We start from the raw sequence: 18,949 nt of genomic DNA, 5'->3' as shown, positions 1-18,949 counted from the left end.
TGGATCTATATATATCACTCTTCAAATTTAGCATGTCCAATGCACTACCTTATTTCTCAGCCTATACTTTTCTCGATGTACCTTCGCTCCCAACTTTCTGACTCGTCTGTTATCTTTCAACTACTCTTTCCAATGCACTACCCTATTTCTCACCCAACACATCTACATCTATCAATATATCCTATACATTCACTCTTATTTATCCCACTCATACCACTACTATGATCCCCAAAATAACCCTTTCTAGACCCCACTATACCCCGCCTTGCATCATCCAACACCTCTTACTATACCGATCCCCCAAAACAAACCTTTCTAAACTCTTCCCTCTGATTATTCCCCTCCACAACCCCTTTTTACTCATCCAAAAGCCTCCTCCTACTGCTATGAACCCCCCCAAAAAATGGAAATATATATGTCCAAATCCTTCCCTCTTCTATCCCTCCACTATCCTTTTCAATCAAAATAACAGACTAACATGTTCACGTCTCAAATGTCATATTCCACTATACTAATTCACCACTAATGCTTTATGGGTTCCAGAGTAGCGTGCTACTCGCCAATAAAGTGCTTCAACACCCATCAGTGTTACAAGCGCTATTTAAATGCAAACCTTTTTCCCTTTTCAACCCTTCTGCAACCCTTCTCAATCCAAATAACTGACTAACATATCCACCACTCAAATTACTGTCATATTTCACTATACTGATTCACCACTAATCCTTTATGGGTTTCCAGAGTAGTGTGCTACTCGCCAAAAAAAGTGCTACAACACCCCATCAAGGGTTAACAAGCGCTATACAAATACAAATCTTTTTACCTCTTCTATCCTTCCGAATCCAAATAACTGACTAACCTATCCACCACTTAAAATACTTTCATATGTCACTATACTAATTCAACACCAATTCCTTTATGGGTCCCGGAGTAGTGTGCTACTCGCCGAAAAAGCGCCTCAGCATTTCGTCTGGGGTAGTAAGCGCTATATAAATGCAATTACAATTCAATTACCTAAAAATTATTATTAAAGGTCTCCCATTACCTCTCAGCTCTGTTTTTCCTCATTTGGGTGTTTACCTGGTCTTTAATACCTAATCATAGAGCTTTCATTTTGTTGTGCCTAACCATTGCACTGAGACGTAGAAATTAAAATCTATAATTATTTTTTATATTGATAGCTCCAATTAAGCAACGTTTACTATAGCTCCTAAAACAAACGCTAACCAATGATAAATATATAATAGACGTAAATTCAATTAATGTTTAATAAAATATGGTGCCCTTACCATAGCACTAATATTACCACTGACTGGTAAATGATTATACAATAACTTTAATGTGAGTTAAGTGATTAGATTAATTTTTATTTATGGCTGTATTTCTGAAAATCACTAAATATTTTGTAAATTAAATAGGCAATAAGCTGGTCACAAGTAGTTTCACTATGTTCACTGAGCCATGTGGCACGCAAGCATGTAAATAACACAATAACAACGGTTTACTTCTAGCTCGCGTCCGAGATGGCCGCGTTTTAGCTCGGCTCCGTCCGCCTGCCTGTTTTACTCGTCTATCCTGTCGTTATCCTGCCCCGGGAAGCCCTCCTTGCTGTGCTGTAGTACTAAGACGCCTCGCGGGCACTTACCCTTTGCTCCGGTGGTCCTGGGTGCCGTGGATCCTGTGCAGCGCTCCCGCTCGCTTCGGAGCCTCCGGGGCGGGCTGGCCTGGACCTCTCGGCGGCGCCCGGACGGGACGGAGCACGATGATCGGCCCTTGATGGCGCAGTGGACGTGGTCGTGGAGGCCGTTGTGCGTGTAGGCCGGCTGTGCTTGCTGGCCGACCCCGGTGGGCCGGAGGCCTTGGGGTGGAGGCGCTGCCTTCCATTGACGGGGCTACTCGTATATCCGGCTTGATCCCCCCTTTGTTCTCCGGTCCGGCCATTTTGATTTCTTCCGCCCGGACTCGGAGGACGGGGCCGGCGGCACTGGGGGGCCGGCGATTCCCCTTCTTCTGGTGGGCCTCCTTCCTGCCCCGAGGTGCCCTGCCGCCGGTCGGCTGGTCTTCATTTGCCTTGCTGTTGCCCCGACGGGGGTTGCCGGCCGCTGCGACCTCGCTGGGCAAATAAGATGGCGGCCGACCCCGAGTGTCTCAGCCGGGCCTGGACGAGCGCTGGAGGCCCGCCGCATGGCCCGGGTGCCGGATATTGTAAAAGTTTTCCTACACTTCGAGATATCCTGGATGCCCTGCACTCCTGGCGAACCTCTGTGGCTGCACCCGTCTCCGCTCTGGAGGCAAATCCTCTCTTCGGGCCGTTTGGGCCCCCAGCATCGGGTGTGGCCTCCTTGTTGCAGGGTGCGGCTGGAATTATCCTAGGAACTGTGGCCCCGGCAACGGCCGCATTTTTGGGAGTGCGGAATTCCGACGCCCTTCATCGTCCTGTGCTGTCTCCTTTGCCGCTGGTCCGGGGGCCGGCTCCAGTCTGGCCTGGCCTCGATGACTCTTCCTGCTCCTTCTCGCCTCGACTGCCCGGCCATGGCTCCTGTGCCGACCTAGCTGGGTCTGCCTCTCTTGAACTGTCCCTGGAACTGTGCTTGCGATGTACCATGACTTTCCTGGATCTTCCGTATTTTCCTCCACGTTTCTTCTCCGGACTGCCGCCAGATCCCCCTGTTCTATGCCCTCCGTTCTTTGCTGTCTGGTTCTTGTTGGATCGGACGGCTGCAACTTTGGACAAACGAGGACAGGGCTGATACAAATTTGCCCTTGTGTGCGGTAGTCTTGTATTGGTTTTATGATCGGCATGTACTGGTATGATTATGTGTGACTCTACGGGGCTCCTGAACTGTATCCTGATATTTTTTTGACTTCCCGTGGGCCTGACCCCCTTTCTCTCAGGCGGGTGGGTGGGTGCGGATAATACTGTCCCTTGGCCCTCTCCCGTGTGTGATACTTTTCCTTTTTCCCTTCCCCTCCCCCGTTTTTGTCCTTTGTTTCTGTCTTGTCCTTGCTCTTCTATATTTCGGGTTCTAATTAGGGCGACAGGCACGCTGCTGGGGGGTAGGCCATAGCCTTCTGCAGGGGTGCAGGGTGGGCTTGTGGGGTGGGTCTGTCATTTTGGAGGGTCTTTTTCCTCCTTTTTTTGTTCTATGGCTCTTGATTATTCCCTTTTTCGGGGCTCTGTCTCGTCATGTGTCCCCCTGGCGTGTTTCTGATGTATTGACCTTCCGGTAGTACTGTGATTATGGTTAGTTATGTGTTCTATCATCGACTTTTACTGTATACTTTATACCGGATTTTGTTTTCCTGCTCTGTCGCCGGAGGGCGCGTGATTGGGTAGGAGTCCCTCTTTTTCCTTTTTCCTCCTTCCCCTCCCCCTTTATGGGGGGTTTCCTTCCTTGTGTTGGGGTGCGTTTCGTATTGTTTTTTACAATGGGGTCCTTTTTCATTGATGTTTGGTAAGTCGGGTGGTTGCTGTGGTGGGTGAGCGTTTGACGGCGAGCGCACTTGCCTCTCCTTGTGGTCCTCTGATTGGGCCCGTGTTTATTGATATGTTTCCTTCATATTGGTTTTATCCTGTATTTTTATGATCGCCGGACCGCGGCTCACCGCGGCCCCTCCGTTGTGGTTTGCCTCACTGCCAGTCATGATCCTGTACTCCCCGCCCCATTTAAAAAAAAGAAAAACTACCCTTCTAATTTCCTGTTCCTACGATTGCTCTATGGCTTTTGGTGTTTCTCCTGTCTCCTTGCCGTCGTATCCTGTGGACACTTTGGTATAGCTAATAATGCTTTTGCAATGTGGTGGCCAGCCCGTTGGGTTGTAGGCCCGTATTTGTGAGCGCTCTCTGTACAATAAAGGTTTTCAAAACAAAAAAAAAACCAACGGTTTACTTAATGTGAACATGGCTTATACCAACCAAATAGCGTATTTGGAGACACTCCAATAAATTGAAATACTGCTGACCTTGGGTTCTCGTGTCTGGTTCTTGACTACTGTGACTGGATCCTTTATATAATTTACATTTATATGTAATTGCATTTAATTAAACTAAAATAAATGCATGTTAAGGAAAATGCTACTTACCCAGTATGCATCTGTTCCTGGCATCTAGAGCTGCCGAGCCATATGGTTAAGATAGATCGCCATCTAGTGTTGGGTCTGCATGTTTGCACTTTGTTTTTGTTTGAAGAAGTGTTTGCAGTCACGCGGTAGGGAACTCCTCTTTTTGGGGATAGTGCGCATGGCCATCGACTCTACCCCCAGATTGTTTTGACACAAGGGTGATGATGGAGTTAGTAAAAGTAGTAAAGGGATGTCCATGTATAGTGTATCTAAGTAAGATAATACTGCAACAGATAAAGGTAGGGGGAGGCTGGTGGGGGCATATGGCTCTACAGATCTATATGCCAAGAACAGAAGCATTCTGGGTAAGTAGCATTTTCCATTCGAGGCATATGAGCTGCTGATCATATGCTTTAGCATAAACTATACAGCAGTTATCCCCCATGCAGTGGTTAACCTGTATCTGTTGCAGTGGTTTGAAATAGTGTACTTAAAACTGCCTGGCCCACACTAGCTTGTTGTTTTGCTAACACATCTACACAATAGTGCTTTGTGAATGTGTGAGATATAGACCATGTTGCAGCTTTGTAGACGTCATCTAAGGGTATATTCCCTAAGAAAGCCATGGAAGCCCCTAGTTTGCGTGTAGAGTACGCCCTAGGGGGAATTGTTAATCAGTGCTTAGCTTTAGTGCAGCATATTTGGATGCACGTAACTATCCTCAGTGCAATACCAGCTTTTGATATGGGATTGATTTTATGCAGTGGTGAAAAAGCAACAAAGTTGTTTAGTTTTCCTAAAATATTTAGTTCTTTCAAGGTAATATACTATAGCTTGTTTTACATCCAGTTTGTGAAGAGAGCATTCTGCCACTGAGTCTGGTTGAGGGAAAAAACAGCCAACTCAACGGATTGGTTGAGATGAAATGAAGAAACAACTTCAGGTAATGATTTGGGGTTAGTCCTAAGAACCACTTTATTTTGGTGAATTTGTAAACATGGTTCTTGTATAATTAGTGCCTGGAGCTCACCCACTCTTCTAAGAGATGTGATGGCTATAAGGAAGGCTACCTTCCAAGTGAGAAATTGTAGTTCACATTTGTGCAATGGCCCAAAGGGTAGACCCATGAGTCTTGTAAGGACTATATTAAAATTCCACTCGAGAGGGTGGAAGTCTAGGAGGAATGATTCTTTTGAGTCCTTCCATGAAGGCTTTGATAGCAGGCACTCGAAACAAAGACAAGGGTTGTCGGTTTTGTAGATACGCTATTGCAGCGAGGTGTACGCGTATAGATGTATATGCTAAGTTAAAACACTGTAGGTGTAGCAGATAGAAAATTAAGTTTTGTATGGAAGCATCTAGTGGATTGATGTTATTGTTTGTACAGTAAATGACAAATTGTTTCCACTTTGCAGCATAGCATGCTCTTGTGGTAGGGGATCTAGCCTCTTTAATGACGTTAATGCAGTCTGGCAGAAGATTAAGGTTGCCAAACTATGATTTCAGATGCCAGATCGCAAGTTTGAGTTAACTGGAATCTGGATGTCTGATCTCTCCATGTTTGAGTGAAAAGCTTGGGGGAAGAGGTGTCCTTTTTGGTGAGGATCTGCGGACAGTTCCAACAGGGTTGGGAACCATGGCTGTCAAGCCCATATGGGAGAAACTAGGATCATTGTCAGGGAATGTTGTGTGAGCTTCCTTACCAGTAATGGAATTAGCGGGAGAGGTGAAAAAGCGCGAGCAAATTTTCCTGACCAATTCATCCATAGCGCATTGCCTTAGGACAATTGGTGAGGATACCTAGATGAGAAGCTTGGGCATTTTGCGTTGTGTGTAGCAAAGAGATCTATTTCTGGGTAGCCCCACATCTGGAACAATGGGAGGAGAACTGGAGGATGTAGTCCACATTCATGGATCTGTTGTCTTTGTCGACTGAGCAGATCTGCAATCAGGTGGTTTACTCCTCGGAGGTGTTCTGTAAGGTGATATATTTTAAGGTATGGGCCATCTCCATATGCTTTGAGCTAGTTGTGAAAGGTGCAGAGCCCCCCCCTGTTTTTGTATGAAGTACATTGCTGTCATGTTGTCTGCACGAACTAGGACTCCTTTGCCTACTAGATGCAGTTGAAAAGCTTTCAATGCTAGGAAAAGGGTTATTAGCTCCAGGTGCTTTCTGTGGAGTGGTTGTTGTTATAGGGGCCATATGCCCTGAGTAGTATGTTTTTGAAGGTGAGCTCCCCTACCAGTGAGTGATGCGTATGCTGCTAGCACTATTGTTGAACTAGGTCGACGAATGGCCGCCCCCGGAAAGGTTTTGTGTATTCTACCACTGCAGAGAGTGATGGTTGAGGTTGTCCACCAACACTAGATCTATTAACTCACCTGAAGCCTGGTTCCACTGATGTGCTAAGCATCCCTGTAGAGGACGCATTTGAAGTATCGTGTAAGGAACGATGAGAATGCAAGAAGCCATCATGCCGATCAACTCTATGAACACTCAGGCTGGTAGTGAGTGTTGAGGCTGAAATTGTGATATCAGATTTTGCATGCCGCGTATTCTGGCTGGGTTGGAGTAAGATGTAGCTCAGCAAGTGTCTATTGTGGCTCCTAGGTATGCTTGCATGTTGGATGGGTGGAGGTGAGACTTGGTGAAGTTTACAGTGAAACCCAAGTCGTGAAGCAGCTGAACTGTCTTGCGAGTGTGGTGTATGCAGCTGTGTTGTGATCTGGCTTTTATTAGCCAGTCGCCCAGGCAAGGGAATACGTGAATGTGTTGTCTTCTTAAGTAAGCTGCAACTACTGCCAGACACTTGGTGAAAACTCTGAGTGCTGTAGTTACCCCGAAAGGGAGAACTTTGAATTGGTAATGTTGTCAGTCCACCATGAACTGGAGATATTTTCTGTGAGCCGGGTTATTGGGAATATGGAAGTAGTCGTCTTTTAAATGTAGGGTGGATAGAAAGTCGCCTTGTTGAAGCAATGGGAGCAACTGTTGGAGGGAAACCATGTGGAAGTGGTCTGACTAAATGTAGAGATTTAGCGGTCTGAGGTCCAATTTAGGCCTGAGAGAGTAGTCCTTTTTTGGAATTATGAAATACAGGGAGTACACTTCAGTCCCTTGATGATGTAATGGGACTAGTTCTATTGCGTGTTTTTGTACCAGAGAGAGAACCTCTTGTTTAAGAGGTTGAGGAGTTCTGGTGACATTGCATGTTTTCTTGGAAGAATAGTTGGTGGAGTGCAGGTAAGTTCCAGGCAATAACCATACTGGATTTGTATTACCAACTTGTCTGAGGTGATTGACTTCCAGACAGGTAGGAACTGTGAGACGTCCTCCGACAGGAGTGGAATGATCGGGGGTAGCAAGGGAAGTCCCTGTTGGCAGGGGACGTGCGGTTGGAGTTACCTCTGCTTCTTCCCTTATTATTTCCTCTGTTGCCTCCTCGAAAACAACCTCTGGAGGAGGGAGATTGGTGGTTACCCTTATAGGAGGAGGAGGGATTCTCTGTGGACATTGTTTTTGAGCCACCCCTGTAAAAGGAGCGGCAAAAGGAACCCCTGCTACAAAGTAATTGTAAGGCCTCCCCACGGACTTTGCAGTTTCCGTGTCTTTCTTCATCTCTTCTAGGGAAGTATCGACAGCTGGCCAAAAAGATGCTCCTTATGAAAGGATTGATTAAGTATGGAGGACCGTACCTCCTGCTTCAATCCAGAGATTAAGCCAAGCGTGTCAGCGCAATAGTATGCTAGTGTTGATGGCACGAGATGCTGTGTGTGCTGCATCCAGAGCGCATTTTGGATGGAAGTGTTGGTAATGAGCTTCCCTTCTTGAATGAGGTAATTAGCTTTTGTTTTATTCTCATTTGGCAAATATTGCATGAGTTTTTCCAACTCATCGTAGTGAGCCCTATCGTAGCATGCTAAAAGCACTTGAGCATTGGCAATACGGCAGTGGTTAGTTGCCTACGAAGCCACTCTCTTGCCTGAGGCATCTGTGAGTTTAGACTCACTATCAGGAGAAGGGGCATCACCTGTAATTGGAGAGTTTGCTCTTGTGTGGGCGTTAGATAGGACAAGAGTCTAAGGGCAACTGACCTTTTATATACGAGTGGTCTGCAGGAGCAGTTTTGTATTTTTTATCTAGTCTAGGTGTGAGTATTCTGGATCTAATGGGGTCCTTGAATACCTCATCCGTGTGATTTAACATGCCTTTGAGAATTGGTAAAGAATTAGTAGACCGTTGGGAGTGTGTTAGTGTCCCAACAAGGAAATTCTCTTTTAGAAGGTCTGTATGAAGCTCCACCCCGTGATATTGAGCAGCCCTATTGATAATCTGAGCATTGCCAATGTTGTCGTCTGGTGGGCAGGGTCTGGAGGGATCAGGGTCGGGGTCCTTGTCCTGATCTGGTTCCTTATTATAATTCTATCAGAGAATCAGTGTGCTGTGGTATGTCCTGAACTTGTGGCATCTTCTGATCTTCATCCCCATAATCTTCATCCTGTGGGTCAGGTGGTAGTGGAGGTGGTGTTGTATTTGATAGTGTAATGATTACATTTGCGTTAGGAGAAGGAGAGGGGGGTATGTAAGGAGGAGAGGAGTTGGTACCCATGTCCTTTTTCTTCAAAGGTATAGAGTAATCCTCAGAGATACAGGTTCCGTTTTTTAGGAAGAGTGGCCAGGAGGTGTCCAGTTTTAGTGTCAATACTTCGTCTTTTGTTTTGGATCCAAAGGTGGGTCGTCGGACCGAGGTTCTTTGGATGGGGTATCTTTTTCTTTAGGAGTTGATTTTGGCTTCGAAGATTTGGGCTGAGAGTCTTTGGGCGCCTAATATTTTGAACCAGAGTGCTTGGTTTCAGCCGGTTTGGGCTCTGAAGCTTTCGGAATGGAAGTTCTTAGTACCGAACCTTTCGGCGCCAAGGATCTCGGCTCCGAGCCTTCAGATGTCGAGGATTTCAGCTCTAAAGATTCGGTTTAGATGATTTCAGCTCCGAAGCTTTAGATTGAGGATTTGAGCCCTGAAGCTTTAGATTTGGAGGATTTAGGCTCCGAATCCTTCGGTGTCGAAGGTGCCGGTGGTGTGGAGACTGGCAAATGCTTCTCCTTATGTTTCGGTGCCGTGGGTGTTGGTTCGGCACCGGAATGTGGCTGGCTCGAGAACGAGCCGGAAGGCTCGTCTGTGTTTTATAGCCAGGCATCTGAAACCTTTTCTCGGTGCCGACCTGAGCCTAAGGGCAAAGGTGATACCGGAGCCTTAGGTTTTGCTTGAGTGGAGACATGGAGTTCTGTATTCCAGGTATGTTGACCCGGAGTGATGTTCTGTAGTTCTTCCATGATGGAGCCAGCTTCGGACACAGAGAACAGTTCTTCGTCCTCCGCTTCTGCAGCTGGATGATGGGAATATAAAACTTCAACGAAGATGTCCGGTATGGAGCCACTACTATGTTGTATCTCGTGGCATCGAGCCCAACGATCACAAATGGGTTACTTGGATCGGAACAATTTTCGTCGTGTTCCGGAGAGAAGTAGAGGTTGCACACCTCGTGCAAGTGTGTCCATGGAAATTTAGCACTACACCAGGACATAGCTTAAATGGAGTCTGTTCCATCAATTGCTGGCGTGGTCAGGACGGCGCCCCAAAGTTCCTGATCGGAGGTTTTTCACAATTTAAAAGATACACGTCGACCAGGAAACCGCGATCGAAAGACAATACCATGGAGGGTAGAGCTTTGCGCGCCGAAGGGGTTCGAGAACGATACTGCACCGCAGCAATACACATCCAAACCTGAATGCGGAAAAAAACAAAACAATCTGGGTTTGGAGTCGATGCCCATGCATACTATCACCAAAAGGAAGAGTCCCTACCTTGTGACTGCAAAGTCTTCTTCAAACAAAAATAAAAGTGTAAACATCTGGACCCAACACTAGATGAGGACTATCCTAAAGCATATGATCTACAGCTCATATGCCTCGAACATATATATTTTTAATACTATGTAGAAGCAAATGAGGTAATTGTATGGAAGTAGTAGTTTTTTGTTCAGGTAATGGTCAGTAGTGGCAATGTTCAAATGTGGAGCTGTGATGATACTCTACAGGTGAACCTCTATGAAGCTGAAACCTGTGTCCCACACAGTGATTAATGCTGACCTGCCATAAAAAACGCCAGCGGGAAGATGTTGAAGAACGAATGCAAGACGTTGTTCAGAATGGAGGGCTCTTCTTGGTTTCTCCAAGGAAAGATGCTTTGAATGAGAAGCAGGAGGCTGGAGACCCCAGAAATGATCAGGTAGTAGGGGATGAGGTACTGCGCGGGGCAGTCGTGGAAGTACACCGACCCTGTGGGAGAAAGAAGAGAGCATCATCAGAGAAGTATTAGTGCACCTTCCATCTCAAGCCTTCTTTCATTTCGGCTTCTTTCAGTGAGTGGAAGGAGGAGAGCATCTGTGAACTAAAATTTATTCGAGTGGCCATGTTGGGTTTTCATTTAATGTGTAAACTGGTTTTAAAGCCACTATGTACAGGCAGATCAGTGTAAACAGCAAAGTGGTAGCAATGCTGCTCTATATTGCACATGTTGTTAAACAGAGGGGTAGTTTGAGGGGATAAGCACATAATGGTAGTTTGTGGTTGCTCAACTCCTTTCATTGTAATCCCAAGTACCCACCTGTTTCTTTGTGGTTTGTTTTTGGAGACAGGAATTTCAGTTTGCCCTTACTCCCAAAAATGTTCTGTGGTACCACTTAGAAAGGTGCTTTTGAGACGCTTCCTCATAAACAACCATGACTTGCATCTACTACTAGTAGTGCAATATTGTACCGTAACAACAAGCAACACAAGTCAGATACTATTCGCTCTATCACATTCTTCAGCCTGATGTGTGGCCATTCATTATGTGTTGAAGACTCATTTTGGGACCTTAATACCTCCTAAGCACGTTTTGGAATAATTTGGTGAAGTGCAAACAGTCGTCAGTAGAATAAGGGATCATCTCCTAACAGGAAAAAGAGTCAAACAGGAACAGATGTCATTTGTACAACCTTTCAGTGTTTGAAACATCTAAATGGAACCATTTGTCTTGTTTTTTTAGAGCTAGAACACCCATTTTTATGAGGTTTACCCTAAATGTGAATGGCTTTGTAGTACACAAGTATTACGCCGGGAGGGTTCAGGCTGATGGCAACCAATCTGGTTGCAGTTAGGTCTCCCCGTTTACTCTGGTGGATGAGAAATATCTAAGTCACTTGGTGAAAAGTACGCAATTTTGTGCCATACAGTTCCGGACTCTACACCCACTCTCTGTGCCTGCCCGACTGTAGACTTTAGCTAGGATTAAAACATTTGGCGATGGTGCTTTTTGTCTTGAATGTTGTGCTTTGTTCTGCTGGTAAGCAGTGTAGCAATTTAGGGCCAGTCTATCATGCATTAGTTTCTGAATGTGTTTTTGGCCAGACATGCCTGACCTTATGTTGTATCGCTGCACAGTTAAGGGTCTGTTCAGATCCAGTGTGTGGCCTGGAGGAAGGGTTGACCCTGCAGGACCATGGGTAGTTGACTATGTTTGCCCTTGTAGGTGAAAGAAAGCTTGGAATCACATACTACACTCAGGACCGCCGCCGAGGCTACCACCAAAGTATGCGGCGAAGGGCCACTGAGGTGCTGTTTTAATCACACATTTCCATTTTGGACACACTGAGGCAGAGGAAGTTTTCCTCGGATGCTTGATGTGATCCAAGCGCTCTGGGATTTTGCCCCAATTTCTGGATCTGACCTCTCTTTTGAGGCAGAACTTGGGATCACCTGTAAGTTATCAGGATGGTTCAGTTTGTGCTAAGCCCTGTCCATTGGTAACGCTTTTAAAGAAATGAAGCTGCCCAGTTCAGTGAAGATCCTGGGCCGCTGCTTCTGTCCAACCTCAGAGATGATTAAGAAGGCTATCATGTTCTGCTATGTCATGGGCCGCTGTACATCTAGGTTTGTGAAATAGATCATCTTCCTTTCCTCATCAACCCCGACTCTTCTACCTCCAATTATCCCTCCCTCATCATCATTCTTTATCCCTTCCTCATCATTCCTCACTTATAAACCCTCATTCATCACTCATTTACCATCTCCAACTCACACTTCAGCCCTCACCTATTCTTAATTTGTCACCCCTGCCTCCATATCCCTGAATCCTCACTCCTAATCAGTCACTCATTATCCATTGCCCCTCTCGCACCGTCACTCACTCACTTAAAGAGTGAGGAGTGAAATGACATTATAGTGACTTCAAATGTACACTGATCTATAGACCTTGGGACACCCTCATCCCTGGTTGTTCATACCTCATCCCTCACACCGTCTTTTCATTCTTCCCTCCTCTAGTGGCAAGTGATGGTGCTGATGTAAACAGTGCCCAAATACAGGCAGGCACCTAATGCTTGAAATGATTAATGTAAACAGGCACGACCTGCTTTAAGTCGGTTTCATTTCAATAATTTCAACACATGAATTTAGAAAACAGACAAATTATTATTTTTCAAATGCTGGGCAATCAACAGATGACAGGAGACAGTTGAGAAGGAAATGGGCATAGAATATGCCTACATGTGGGAATGATCTATGGTTCTTGAATTCACAACTTTTGGAATTGCTCTTGCCTCAAGTTGGGACCCTGGACTGCGGATTTTACCCCTGCCTTCATCCTAACTGCTCGCGGAACCCGCTGCGCGGGTCCCGCTTCGTGTGGAGCTCCCTGTAGGAGGCTGAGTGTGCAGGGCTGCGAGCGTGTTGCGGCGCAGGACTACAAGTCCCAGGAGCGCCCGCAACCCCCAACCGCCACCACCTGGGACGCTCTCCCTGCAGGCTCCTCCTCCCGCTCATTGTATATCCGTAGCAGGTGTGTCCCGCTGTGCGGGAGCGTGCCCGGGAGAAGCCCGGGCTGGGCCACCTTATTGACACCTGGGGCTAAGTAATTGTTTCTGTTAGTTCGTGGGATTGTAGCGACTTTTGCTTCCTTCAATTTGTGTCATAGTGATTTATTGTGACAAAAGTATTATTAGTCTCGCTGTGGTGGGTTGTAAACAATGTCGTTATCACAAAATAGCACAAGCCTGGTCCCTACCCAATCTGAGGGTGGATTAACGATCCTTGGCCCATTAGATACATTTTTTAACCGTGTTACTCAGGATATTGACAAGGAAATTACTTTGGCAGAGAAACGTGCAGAGCGTAGGCTGACTATTGAGATTCTTAAGAATTCTGCGGATAAACGTTTACCGCAAGCCTACCCGGCATTGGTCACTCCCTTGTCGTCTATAACCCTGCCTGTTGTGTCTGAAGTACTTAATGCACCTCCTTTAATCTTGGAGACCGAGGGTGGTTCTAATTTGGGACCGGAGATTTCTACTCCGTCTATAAATCCTTTTGTAAACCTTATTAACCCCCCGAACTATATAGCTGAATCTAGTGTGTCTACTAGTGCGCTTATTTTAAAATCTTGCGCGAAGAGAAAGAGGAGTATCGCTCCAAGGAAATGTCATTCCTCTAAACCTCCAATTAAAGTTAGGAAAGTCACGAAAAATTCCCTGCCCATACGAGAGGAGTATAGTATGGTCAGTGAAAGTGGTGATCCATTAAAAGAGGGGGGAAATGTTCTTGTATTGAGTCCAAGCGCTACCACTAATGACCCTCAGAGGAAGGGGATGGTTGTGAACGCCCCTTCGACACATCCTCTGATACCAGAGCTGGAAAAGCTATTAAGGTCCCTTTTGACACCTATAGAGGACCAAGTTAAGAAGATAATTAGTCGCTTGGATCATTTGGAGGAGGCCACCCTCGACAATTTTTTCTCCACAAAGTCTCTAATTAAATCCCAATCTAGGTTAAACGAGAGTAGCAAGTGCCAGGAAACTATAGGGAAGGAAAAAAACTTGTGTATTGCTGAGATAAAGTCTTCTATAGGCAAGACTATAAATGGGTCCCTGAAAAAGGGATCAAGCCAATTGATTAAAACTGTAGTGTCAGCCTGCCCGGCTACTAGTTTAGGGAAAAAAACTACTAAGGCCCCAGACCTGGTGCCCAAGGGCAAAAATAAAGAATGTCTGCAGGGTAATACTTCAGTTCTTAATAATCTCCAGCCCTCACCAAGCATTCCTAAAACTCGCCATAATGTTGGAACAGGGGCTAACAACGACTCTAAGCAAAGTAATGTTCCAACCGCTAACCCCCAGCCAACATCAAATATTCCTATAGCTCGTCCTGTTGTCCCAGCTACTGTACAACCTTTATCCCGCCCAATGAAGCCTCCTCAAAAAATACCCCCTATGAATCTCACCCCGGATTCTTATCCCTATGTTGTGGTCCTTACAAATGTACCACCCCTTCTAGTTGGACAAAGGGAAAGCTTCCAGGTGCTCAAAAACAAGGTAATGCACTGGTTAAGGGTAAACAGACCACTACCAGGGGAAGTGGATGGGCTGATAATAGGGGTAAGAAGGACCGTTTGGATTGGCTGTACTCCCAAAAACTTGGGGGGGATTGTATTGTTATTAACTTTCAAGACCCCAGGGTGGCTGGTTGGATAACAAGGCAGGGCTGGGGTACAAATAGTGGTGGAATTGTCATCGTGGACCTCACGTTTTTTTATCCAAGGCAAATCTGTGCCCATGTAGGTGCGCCTAGGAATTCAAGCTGCTCCAATAACTTTTCGTTGGTGGGGGTTGCTCCATCTATTACCCCATTGCAATGGCAAACCCATAGCAATGGCCCAAACTAATTCTTTGGAAGGTATGCAATGTTTGGGTTGGGGGTGTTGACCCAAGTCTGACGATTGGATTAGTTGGGGAGGAATATTTTGTTGGAATTCATGTTGGAACCTCGATGACCCTGAATTGAATGTTAACGTTGTGCTAAATGAAGCAATTGCTGGTGATAAGATTGTATCTGAGGTGGCACATACCGGGGACCTAGGACCAAATTTGGAGAGTAGGGAAATACCAGCATTAAGCATTATTGACTCAAGTTATGGATCAAAACATTCCAGACAATGACCAAAACTGGAGAGAGCATGATAATGACCCTGTGAACCCCCCTATATCCAGCCCTATAAGAACAGTTTGCAGGGATGGGCTTGTTGTAGGGAGTTTTATATCTTGGAACATCACAGGACTGGGGAGCAAGTTGACATTACAACCTTGGATTGATTTTATCAACGGGTATGAACTGTGTTTTTTCCAGGAGACATGGGCTTGTGACCCTATTTACCTTCCAGGTTATTTAAACTTCTCAATTCCTGCAAGTAGAGGTCCCAGGGGTAGACCAATGGGAGGCCTCACAGTTTGGATTAGGCAGAGCTTGGATATTACGATGAAATTGTGAGATTTGGGTTGCAGAGACATTTTAATGCTGCGAATCTCCTCTGAAAAGTGTGGGGTGATAGATTTGTATAATGTCTATGCTAGAGGCTCCAATACTGGGAGTTCCTCCACCCTAGAGGCCCTATCCACTTTTCCGCAAACCAAGTCCCTTGGAAACTGAGTAATAATAGCTGGGGATTTAAATAGGACCTTCGAACCCCTAGATAGTACTGAAGACCCTTTGGGGCAGGAGGAAGACAACCTCTGGGGGAGTCCCTTCTTTGAACCTAGCCCCTGTCAAATGCTGGACGAAGGACATACTTCTCCTAAATGCCATGTGTTTGGAACATGGGATGAGGGCCCTTAATGGGAGAACAAAGGGAGACAAGGAGGGAGTATGTACATTTGACAACGGTCATAACAAAAGTAGGATAGATTATGTTATATGTAGTGTCAACCTCTGGTAGGGGGTCTGTGATATGTTATGTTATGTTAAGGTGTGCTTGTAAAGCGCTCTGTCACCGTGGGTTTCCTGGCGCTGATCTGATACTGAGGGAGGCGGAGGAAATTAACCGGATTGTGGGAAGAGCCAAGTTTTTAAGGATTTGCGAAATTGGATAAGCGAGTTGGAGAATTTAAGCGAGGGAGGAAGAGAGTTCCAGAATTTGGGGGCCAAGAGTGCGAATCTCCGGCCACCGATTCTGCAGAATTTAAAAGAAGGAACAACCAGGAGACGGAGGTGAGAAGATCTGAGGTTACGTGAAGGGCAGTAGGGACTGATAAGGGATTTCAGGAAGGCAGGGCAGGGGCCGGTTAGGGATTTAAAAGTGAGGCAGCCGATCTTAAAGGCTACCCTCGAAGTGACAGACAGCCAGTGTAATTTGGTGAGAAGAGGTTTGGCGGATTGCCATTTCGGGGTCCCGAAGGCCAGTCTCGCCGCTTGGTTCTGGACGATCTGTAGTCTAGAAAGGAGGACCTTCGGCAGACCATGATAGAGAGAATTCGAGAAATCCAAGCGGGAGAGAACAAGAGCCATGATGACTTGAATCAGGGCTTCAGGAGTCAAGAGATAGGCCAACTTCCTGATCCTGCGCAGCTGATACATGCAGGAAGAGACCACCATCCCTATTTGGGGCTTAAGGGATAGCTCGGAGTCAATAGTGACCCCGAGACTCTTCACCGAGGCCACAGGGGTGGGAGAGGGGCCAAGCTCTGCCGGCCAGAAGTGCGGACCCCAGTGGGAAGAGCTCTTGCCAGGGAGAAGGAGCTCCGTCTTCCCGGGATTCCATTTAAGTTGATTCTGGCTCATCCACTGGAGAATGTGGACCATAACCGCCTGGAAATTAGAGATAGCAGAAAGAGAATTAAGAGGAAAGATGAGTTGCAGGTCGTCAGCGTAATTAAAGACGGTGACGTCCCACTGCCTCAGAGAAAAGAGAAGAGGTTGGAGATACAGATTGAAGAGAAGAGGAGATAAAGAGGAGCCCTGGGGGACCCCGCAGAGTGAGTGCTCCCTAGGTGCCCTAAAGGTACCCAGGCTGACAGACCTCCCGGTCAGGAAGGATTCGACCCAAGCCAGCGCCAGGCCATGGATGCCGGCCTGCTCGACACGGTGGAGAAGGATGTTATGGTCCACCGTGTCGAAGGCGGCCGACAGATCTAAAAGAACCAGGGCCTGGGGGGTACCCCTGTCAGCGCCGTCTCTCAGAGCATCCAACACGGCCAAGATCACTACCTCCGTGGAGTGGCCGGGTCTAAAACCGGCCTGGTTGGCTTCAAGGAAGTTGGAGCTCTCGATGAACTGAGAGAGACAGGCAGTGACGTGGGCTTCCAGAATTTTAGAGAAGTAGGGTAAAAGGGAGATAGGCCGGTAGTTCGCCAAGGCTGCGGGGTCGGCTCCAGGCTTCTTCAATAGAGGCACCAGAACGGCTGCCTTGAAAGAGCTAGGTACCGAGCCAGAAGAGAGAGAAGAGTTCAACAGAGGGAGAATACTGTCAGGTAAAGAAAGGCATATGTCCCGTAGTATGGATGGTGGACAGCAGTCGTCCGGAGAACCGGATTTAACACGAGCGGCCAGTGTGGCCAAACATTTTGAATCAAGAGAGGGGAAATGTGCGAGAGCGAGTGCATTGTGGGGGGACAAACAGAGTCAGTGCCAGGAGAGGTGACCGGAATAGTGTCCTTAATCATAACAATTTTCTCTAAGATAAACCTGCTGAGAGCATTGCATGACTCCTGTGTAGGAGCCTGGGTCGGGAGCGTCCTGGAGTCAGAGGTAAATTCGTCAAGGACTTTAAAAATCTCCTTCGATTTACAGGGGGCGGATAAAATTCTCTTAGAGGCATATGCTGTTTTGGCCGCAGTAATGGCTTTTTTGTATTTATTGCGAGCGGCCACATAAGTGTCTCTGCTCGTGGGACAGTAGACTCTCCTCCACTTGCGCTCCAGTTGGCGTAGCTCCAGATGTTGGGTTTTTAGTTGAGTCAAACCATTTGTGGGAGTTACTATGCCGAGAGCGGGGGAACTTGGTTAATGGGGCAAAGATATCGCTAGCTGACGTAAGCCAGTGAGAAATGTTGCCGTCTAGCTCATCGATGCGGATATCGTTAGGGAGGGAGGGACAGGTCTGTGACAAATGGGAGAGAAATTTAGAGGAGTCAACAGCCCCAGTGGGGGGGCCCTGATGTTACCATCGACAGAGATTATAGTCTTGATCAAGGAGTGGTCAGACCACACACAAGGCGTGATTTAACCCCATGAATCCAGATGTGATCGAGGATATGGCCACCGCTATGGGTGGGGAACTTAAGAAGTTGTGTGAAATTTAAGCTCGAGAGAGTTTCAAATAGCTCAGTGGCATGCGGCCCGGCATCCTTGTGTTGGAACCAGTAAATTATGTAAATACCAGTATGGAAATTAAGGGCAGGATAGAAAGTGATCATAACCCCCTCTGTGTGTCTCACACATGGTGGAAGTCTGCCCATTTCGATTCCAAGGCAAATGATGGCTTTCCCCCGGACATGTCAAACGATATGCGCAGACTGAAATGGCCATGTGTCCTGATGAATGTAGCGTCTATGGACTATATTGGTTCTGAGGTGGATAATGCCCTTGTCGCCATGGAATTAGCAAGTTCAATAGTCCCAGGATCCAGGGCAATTACTGATATCCATAACAACCTTTTCGCTCTTTTAAGACCGCATTTTATGAGAGCGTGCAAGGGAAATCGAATAGCACCCCCCAAACCAGGTAGGTGGTTTAATCAACAGTGTAGGGTAGCTAGATTAACCCTGGGTAATGCCATTAGAAATAGGGACAGGGCTGCAATAAGGGCAGCAAGGAAGCAATACAACGCAAGTATCTCCTTGGCAAAAAAAACCTGGGACGAGAAGTACTGGGATGATCTAAAAAAGGCCTCTGGAGCCAAGGATTCTAGGCTTTTTTGGAAGTTAGTGAAGTGGGGCAGAGGTGGCATCCCAACTAAACCTGATAACAATGTTCCAGAGTCAGCTTGGGTGAACTATTTTAGGCCCCAATATGCAGAGACAAAGGA

General features: G+C 46.6%; 1 protein-coding gene across 7 annotated transcripts in view; it reads right to left on the bottom strand.

The window, feature by feature from the left end:
- Positions 1–18,949, bottom strand: part of LOC144798642 (transmembrane protein 272-like) — a 1,182,125-nt gene that overhangs the window by 39,980 nt on the left and 1,123,196 nt on the right. For all 7 annotated transcript variants that reach the window (XM_078669607.1, XM_078669608.1, XM_078669612.1 and 4 more), the window contains one exon: positions 10,208–10,396. In XM_078669607.1, coding sequence (XP_078525733.1) covers positions 10,208–10,396 — 189 coding nt within the window. The remainder of the gene's footprint in view (positions 1–10,207; positions 10,397–18,949) is intronic.

This window comes from Lissotriton helveticus, chromosome 12, assembly GCF_964261635.1.
Source record: "Lissotriton helveticus chromosome 12, aLisHel1.1, whole genome shotgun sequence".
NCBI lineage: Eukaryota > Metazoa > Chordata > Amphibia > Caudata > Salamandridae > Lissotriton > Lissotriton helveticus.
Note: the sequence above shows the minus strand (reverse complement) of the source record. Positions and strands in the feature narration are given on the sequence as shown.